The sequence below is a fragment of the Arvicola amphibius genome, chromosome 1 (genome assembly GCF_903992535.2).
Source record: "Arvicola amphibius chromosome 1, mArvAmp1.2, whole genome shotgun sequence".
In the NCBI taxonomy this organism is placed as follows: domain Eukaryota; kingdom Metazoa; phylum Chordata; class Mammalia; order Rodentia; family Cricetidae; genus Arvicola; species Arvicola amphibius.
In genome coordinates this window covers 105,997,751-106,006,641 of record NC_052047.1, presented here as the reverse complement: position 1 = coordinate 106,006,641, position 8,891 = coordinate 105,997,751, and the positions used below count along the sequence as shown (strand labels likewise).

The following is an 8,891-nucleotide window of genomic DNA, read 5'->3' as shown; positions in this document are numbered from 1 at the left end:
GGAAATGAAGCTAAGATGGAGCAGTCTGAAGGCAGAATTAATGACAAACTTTGAAGAGCTGTGGTAATGTCTACTCAGAGGGCTCTATTCTGCCCCCTTGAGGATACATGTAGGTTTTCTTTAAGTCTAAGGATGAATGACTTAATTTTTGGAAATGTTCTGAGAATGAAAACTGTGGCTATATTAATCAGGAAAACCCCACTATTTAATTATTTTTTGTAATTATGGATTGTTACAATCTAAGAGGTCTATAAATGCCATAAGTTTACTACTCAGGGAATGCTCGCTCAAGAACAGCAGCAGCAGCAGCAGCAACAACATAAAATTGGGAGAAATAGGAAACAGAAAATAAAAACAGAAGTTGATGTCTTTCAGTTAGGAAAATAAAAAGGATTAAAGTATTTACAAGTTTTTCTGTAAGTCAATATAATTTATAACTTAAGAAATTTACTCCATAAAAAATAAAAATAGGTAGATATTTAGGAATGGGAATTTTTTTTATAAGAAAGAAAATCTAGAGAAATTACAGACACCAGTGGGAATGAACAACAGAACAGTAAAAAGGAAGAATAGCCACGAACCATAGCAAAAGTCACATGACCATGGCTAAGGCTGTGAAGCTGCTGTGGTATTGATCATCAAACCTCTTCATTAGTAGATTTATTGTTAATACTTAACAACTTAGAAAATATTCTAAATAAAACGACACTGACTGGAAAGGTGGCTGGTCACTTATAAAACAGTAAAGGAAAGAAATCTGATGTAAATTATACTGGTGCCTCTACCCCCAGCACTGTGCAATGACAAGATTGTTCACACAACCAGGGAATGAGAACAGCACAGTGCTCCTTGTGGCTGTCCATCCTGGTCCCAGCAGAGCATCTGGCCACTCTGTGCTGACCGAGACACCTTTGAATAGAGTTTGGGATTCTATATCTCTTTCCCTTTTCTAGATGGTAGGCACACATTTTATGTTTAAGTGTTTGTGATCCTTCTTTCTTTTAATGTTTCCACTTGTGTTGGTTGGCCAGTGCAATAGCCAAAGAAGAATATATTTTATTTTGAATGATTTATGATATGAACTGATAGAACTAGATGAAAAAATACTAAAATACTAAGAGTGATGAGCTATGTAGAGAGGACCATTGAATGCCAAGAGATCAGATCTATGGTGCAGTTTCCACGAACAAGCAGGAGGTAACACTATGAGATGACGGGCATTCCCACTTCTCAGTGAATACAACAGAAATAGTCCATCTCTCTACCCGACAGCACAGTGTGCCTTGCATTCTACAAAAACAGTTTTTAATGGTGTTATAGTTGAGCACAACCCAGTCTCTGTGGTAAGTCGAGCATCACTGGGGATGGCAGAGAGCAGGAGAGAACCATGACAATTATAGCCAACGACTGCCAGCACACTGCCCTAGAATGCTATCATTTTACCGCAGGTAGCTAGTCTGAGGCTGCCCTTCACCACTCTCAATAAGGACGAGCATTTACTGAAGAAAAATGAGCTTTTTTTCTTTGAAAAGCCAGGAAGTCTTTTTAGTTGCTGCTGTTTAATTCAGCTAAAATAAAGTTTATTGAACGCTTGTGCAATGGAACTGACTCAATTCAGTGATGAAGGCTCACATATACACTGCTGTGAATTTGAGTTGTTTCTTCTCTTTAAATTCTGTATAAAATAATGGGTTTTCTTATGACACACCCACATATATGTGCACACCATACATTGCTCATGTTCATGTCCTTGTATAACTCTTCCTCATACAAACCCTTTCTTGGTCCCTTTCTACTTCATAAATACTCCATATATGTTCTAAATGGGAGAGCACATGGCTGAGTTTCTCTCCACCACCATTATTTTTCTTGTTTGCCTGTTTTACCCCTTCCTTCATTTCATATTACCCCTCAACTTTCATATCATGCTTACACACACACACACACACACACACACACACACACACACACACATACACACACACACTCTGGTTCTGAACAGGATAGAAAATGTGATCTAAAAAGCTAGGAAATCTTGATGAAAATAGTCTACCTGGTTCTCTGTAGTTTGGGTAGAGATTTAAAAGGGCTGAGAAAGGGATAATAATGGCAAAGCAGCATAGGCTATGAATCCTGCTTGTAGGTCTGATGGGAACTGAACTGAAGCAGAAAGGGGTAAAAAGCCAGTGCTCTGGAGGGAGAATGGAGCTTTAACAAGGCCTTAAGCCAAGGAGAGACACCATTAGGTTTTCTTTTAGCAGAGGGGCTGTGGGCAGGGCGACCTCTGAAAAATAGCGTGGAATTAATGACAACACACTTTCTGAAGGTGAGAATGTGTTTGTGTTCTTAGAAATACGTGAGTGTTTGTGATACAGATATGAGTGAGTACATGTATTTGAGCATGAGTATCTATGCAGGTGTGACACCTCAGGGTAGACCTAAATCCAGGGAATATGTGTTAAGAAAAATACAGAAAAAGATAGAAGCAAAGAAGGGAGTTAGAGGAGGAGGAGGAAAGAGAGGGAAACTAGGCTTAGTACTGTTAAAATGTGGCATTGCCCTTCCTCTGCTGCACACACTAATTTACAGTCTATTGAGTAATTCTGCAGATGGTCAATCCCTTAGCTAGCCCTGCAATGGAACGCCACGATGCCTGCATTTTTGTGGGATTGTTTATTTAGCTCTTCATGCTCTTTCCAGTCCTGCTTCTTGAACTCATCCTTGTGTGCTGAAGTCTGGATTAAGTAACTGGGAAACACTCACAAAACTACTTCTTTACCATCAGATTGTCCTTAACTTACAAACCATCACTTAAAGGGCACTGTAATGCCCAATCTCCTGATGGTGCTTGCTAGTTTCTGTCCATTCCTTTCATTTATTTTCTTGTTTCCCCAGAACCCACCTCTTTCAGAGACACTTGATAAGAATAGCAAAAATAGGAGCCACAGGAATATCATCCAGTGAAAGCCATTTTCTAGGGAAAGATTCTGATGATACAGGGCAGAACACATAGTTCTTTGATAAAGGGCAGCTCTGCCACTCCTAACACCAGTGGGTGTGATAAATCTCTACATAATCTGCCTCCCATTTCCTACCCACCCCCCTTCCCTCCAGCCCCACCTTCCCTGGCCGGTTTCCGAGACAGGGCTGCTTACTTCCCCCTTGTCTCTATTGGGTAACTTCTGTCTCAATCACCAGCTTTCTCTTCTTTTTGGTGTAGTCCAGCCTCACTAGATACTCACTGTGTTGTGTTTGTTCAGTGCTCTTCGGTTTCTGTTCTCTGGCCCGTGGCTGCAAGCGGTTTTTAAGTGACTGAAGATCCTAGACTGGAATGTAGAAGACCAGAGGGACCATCTCCTAAGGACTTTACAAGAATATGCAGATTGTTCTGAGATGTCAGGCCTCGAGGGAGAGAACCAGGAAGCCTTTTTTGCTCAGGAGAGGAATCTGTATTGTGAAGCTGGAAACCTGGACACCCAGACCCAAGAGCACAGAATTTGGCTCTGGATGGAAAGCACACTCTAGAAAATTAGTGTCGAGGAGTTATTATATTAGAACAGGCTACCACAGGGGTCAATGGCAGAAGTTAAATTTTAAGTCTTTATGCCTACCAGGCAAGGATTATATTCATTTCTTAAGGAGAAATTCTACTGTCTTTTTAATTTTTATTTATTTTACATAACAACCATAAATTCCCTTTCCCTCCTCTCCTCCTGTTCCCTTCCCCACAACATTCTACCATCTCGAAATTCAGATTTATGTTCAATTTATTGAAAAAGCTCTGATTCATCATCTAAGTCTAAATTTGAAGTGCTAAAATTATTTATGTGAATATCTATTCTGCCTGCTTGTAATAACAAGTTTAGGGCAGAGATAAAGTGATTTGCGATAAAGATATGAAGACAAAAAATAATATTGTTTGTCTTCTGTGAATGCAGACATCTAGTTTGAAAAAGGAAAACTAAATAGTAGCAACAAACAGTATTGTTGTCAGCGACATTTCATGAACATTCTATGCTCATCAGCAATTGAGGAAGCTGGCACTTGGGAATGTGCTGATCCTCTGAGGAGGGGAATGGTCTAGCCCATATTCTAACAGAGACTCGTTTCTCCAACTGTCCGCAGTTGGAGAAGTCATGCTTTAATCAAACTCTGAGCCGAAGATTGTGAAAAGTGTCCAGATCTCCTGGGAGAGTCACAGGAGAATCTTTAGACAAGCAGGCTGTCCCCTTACAATGAATGGGCTGCAGGGAACAGCTGTGACATGGGCACACATTGCTTTATCTCCGGGAATGCAGGATTTCTCCTCAAGCACGAAGGGACTGCTTATATAAAGTAAAGATAATGATCACATGGTCTATATGCGTTCAAAACAAGAGCTGGTTTAATAAACTGAGAGCCAGCTTTGTCTTTGTCATATTAGCAAAACCCAGGACTATTGACAGCCTCTGGTCGGCAGATAAATGGGTGTGGCACCTTCAAAAACTGTAAGTTTCCAGAAATATTTACGCAGCCATTCCATCTCCAGAAATTATAAACTCATTTAGCCACATAAAAATTGACACATACATATGAGAACTTTTGACTACAATGCTATTTCTAAGACTACATAGAAACAGATACCCTGGAAACCTATAAATAAATTATGATAAGCACTATAGACCAGATTTCAATGAATGAAATATATGGATATAAAAATAAATGCCAAAGTTTTTCACATACAGGTTATGAGTGATCTATAAGACATACATATACATATATTAAACCTTGAATCAAGGACAGCACATGGTTCTCAATGGAAAACAGCATTAGAGGCAAAGGAGTGTCCGTTTACAGTGATCTGCAGAAAATAGTTGTTGAATATGATGTACTCGATATCTTCCCAAGAAATGTTGGCTCTCTCCTCAGAGTGAAGAGGCTATAAGGAGTGTCACCTAGAGACATCTTACTTAGGAGTTTTGTGCAACTTTATTTGTTAATTATTTTTAGATGGTTCTATGTAGTTTCAGTAGACTTAGATATTGAGGAATCCATAGAAATGGAGCAGAATAATCACCATGCAAACTCCAGAAATGGAAGTGAGCTGCTAAGACTTGCATTTTCTACTATATTGCTTGACAACTTGATCCCACCATCTCCTTCATATCCCACTAAATGTGAAACACTTTTCTCTGGATTCCCTAAAGATATCCTTTCTTATTTTCTTTGTCCAGAAAATAACCCCTCTCTTATTTCTCTGGCTATCTATGGGAAGGTCTTCCTGAGGGTTTGCTTGCTTGATTTCTCCATACAACTCTAAATCACTGTTTCTACAGAGTTCCACTACCACACAGTGGGTGTGAGTCTAGCCTGTTCTCTTAGGCAGCTATAAATTCTCAATTCAGAGTATATATAATATACATGCATGGCAATGGCGACTTAGAGGTCAGTTCACATAACTTCTACAGGCCTTAAAATATAACATGAAAACAAGATTTTAAATGTTTCAAATCCATATTTGTTTTAGGGTTTCTGTTGCTATGAAGAGACACCATGACCATAGCAACTCTTGTAAAAGACAACAATTAATTCTTCTGACAGATTACAGTTTCAGAGGTTTAGTCTATTATCATAATGGTGGGGAGCATGGAAGCATGCAGGTAGTTGTGGTTCTGGAGAAGTAGCTGAGAATCTTACTTCTTACAGGCAACAGGAATTGGTCTGAGTATCAAATTGAGGGAAGTTTGAGCAAAAGAGACCTCAAAGACCACCCCCACAGTGACACTTCCTCCAACAAGGCCACACATACTCCAATAAGGCCATGTCTCCTAATAGCATCACTCCCTTTGGTGCCACTTTCTTTCAAACTACTACAATATTCATAGGCTTCTTTTATTTTGTATTTATTCTATAATAGGTATTATAGATTCTGATTAAAATAGATTCTAAACTTCATTCCAGGTAGTACACAATGTGGTAGGGACAAAAAATATGTAGAGAAAACACTTTCTCAGTGAGCTGAGCACTCGTGAGTGAAGGACCTGATCCCTTATGCCATCACTCAGTCTTGATGGTCTAGACTTGTGCTCAGTGCATTCTATTTGGCTGAATTACAGTAAAAGCAAAATGTTGGAGTTCTTGTTCCATTGACATGTGCTAAGCATTAATAGTTCTTATTCTGAAATCTGGTCCAGCAAGATTGCAATAGTAGCTCTTGGTTCTCTATGCTTGAACAAAACACTAAGAAGAAGCATTAGATTTTTATCTGAAGAATAAATATCATGTTAATGCTACCTGAGGCTTTGTGAGGAATCACTAAAAGAATAGTGTATCAAGTACATATGTGTTCCTCAATAATCTTGTCTTATAGAGTCTTTAATTGTTGAAAGTATTTGAAGAGTCATATTCAATCATATAAAAGCATTTAAGGAAGAAACTTGCTTTCTGAATCTATGTAGAACTTCAAAATCTTGTATAGTGCACAAGTTTGTAATTTTAGGTAACTTTGTGTGGCCTTGGTGAAGCTGGCTAAATGACACATCAGTGCCTGTGTAGAGGAATCTCTTTGAACTCCTTGGAACTTAAGTGTCAGTTTGCCTACTGTGGAATTCAGAGATTCAGGAGGATGCAATACAGATTATTTTTTCTCTTCCAGAGTAAAGAAGTATAGGGGGTTCAATAGGTCTCAGGTAACTTTTAATCACAGTTTCCATTTCCTGATGAAAAATGAGATGTTTAAAAAAACAACTTTTCTGACCTAACTTTACAAACTTTAAAAAAACAACTTTTCTGACCCAACTTTACAAACTTTAAAAAACAACTTTTCTGACCAAACTTTACAAACAAGCATGCCATAAAACATGGCAAATAATATCATTGATTTTGTGAACTGATCTATCACCAATAATACATATCTACTTGTCATTACATTCTAGTTCATTACCAGACTCTAATTTACTTCTACTGGACACTGTTTTGTTAAAGAAAGATTTTTTGTTTTAATTGTGTGTTTGTGCACATGTGTATATGAGCATGGCATGCATGCATTGAAGTACAGGTGCATATGGAGGCCAGAAGAGTATGATCACCTTTGATTTGGAGGTGAAGGCAGTTGTGAACTGCCTAATGTGGGTGCTGGAATCAGCACATGGGTTCTGTGTGAGAGCAGCATGTACTCTTTACCAGTGAACAGCTCCACAGATTCTAGACAGTGTATTCTAAGCTTGCATCAGTTACAGAACATAATGTAGGATGCCGTGTGACTGTAGAAACCAACTAAACACCCCTCTTTTTAGCATTGTCCACTAAACTCTGAGCCTCTTGTCTGAGAGCATTCGGATGATGCCATGGCGAATCTCCTTGGTCTTAATGCTGTAGACAATGGGATTGACAACAGGGGGCAAGAAAAGATAAGCATTGGCCATCATGGTTTGTAGCAGAGGAGACACATGATGTGCAAAGCGATGTACCATAGACAAGCCAATCATAGGTACATAATAAGCAAGCACAGCACAGACATGGGAGCCACATGTGTTCAGTGCTTTCTTCCTCCCTTCTCCTGTGGCAATGCCCAGTACAGTGTGGAGTATAAGCCCATAGGACACCACAATGAGCAATGAATCTAGCCCAAAAGTGGAGGTAACAATGAAAAGTCCATAGATATTGTTGATAGAAATGTCTCCACAAGGTAAATGGATAAGGTTGGGGTGGAGGCAATAGGAATGAGAGAGGGCATTATGGCCACAGAAAGGAAGTCTCTGTAACAGTATAGGCAACGGGGCCATTAGTATAACACTTTTCAGTCTAATGATAGCTCCTGTGCCAAAGATGCAAGGCGGTGTCAAGATAGTTATATAACGTAGTGGACTGTAGATGGCCACAAAGCGGTCCACAGACATGGCTAACAACACAGCTGACTCCATAATGGAGAAAGAATGGATGAAAAACATTTGGAGAAGGCATGCTTCAAAGGTAATCTCAGAAGAATCAAAAAGGAAGACTCCTAGCACCGTTGGTAGAGTCGAGGCAGAGACACCAACCTCAGCCAGTGCCAGCATGGCAAGAAAGAGATACATGGGCTGATGCAGGGAAGCATCTGTTCTGATGACATGAAGAATGGTGCCATTTCCAAGGAAGATGATGGTGTACATCAGGCAGAAGGGGATGGATATCCAGATGTGCTTTGTCTCTAGCCCTGGGATGCCAACCAAAATGAACGTTGTAGGTAAGAACCCCAAAGAGCTATTGGAATTCTTCATGTTGACATCTAATCCTGGGTGGGTGGCACTGCCACCTCAAAGGTCAGAAACAAGCTAGTGAGGCTGCATTATGTTGAAAAAAATTCATTGGACATCAAGGAAAGAGAAGAAAACAAACTTTGATTCATGTGACCAAAGAACTTGTTTTTGAAAACTGACATATGATTCCCATTAAGATATTTTCATTATGAAGGATTTTCTGTTTCTGTCTTGAAGAAGTTATAGAAGAAAGAAAAGTATCCATCCAAACTGCAGTAGACTTTAGATCAGCTAAGAGGCAAATTACTATCTTGTCTTGGTGTGGACTCTCCTAGCTGTAGAAAGCTACTAGGGTGATAAACCTATATACAAACCCAGAACAAGGTATCAACTAATGTTTTTAATAGACAGACAGAAGTTATTGATAAATATATAAGTACAACACAACAGCTTTAAAATTCCTAATAAGCCAGTAGTGAGTAATGGAGGACCAAGGCAAGGCTGAGATCTTGACCATGAATGCAGACTGGAACAGATTGTTAGAAGAACTATGTGCAAAGAACCAGATGACTGAGAAGGAATCAGACCAGGTTGGCTGATTTCTTAAAAGACTTCATGGTCCCTGAAATACTGTGATGACTACCCCCAGAATCTTTTGACTGATAATCTTAAAAA

The 8,891-nt window shown here is 39.3% G+C and overlaps 1 protein-coding gene across 1 annotated transcript; it reads right to left on the bottom strand.

Moving 5' to 3' along the window:
* Nucleotides 1–7,283: 7,283 nt before the first annotated feature.
* LOC119801865 (olfactory receptor 51J1) lies at nucleotides 7,284–8,237 on the bottom strand. Its single transcript, XM_038312594.1, has one exon. It carries the CDS (start codon nucleotides 8,235–8,237, stop codon nucleotides 7,284–7,286), a length of 954 nt encoding a protein of 317 aa, XP_038168522.1.
* Nucleotides 8,238–8,891: the final 654 nt, after the last annotated feature.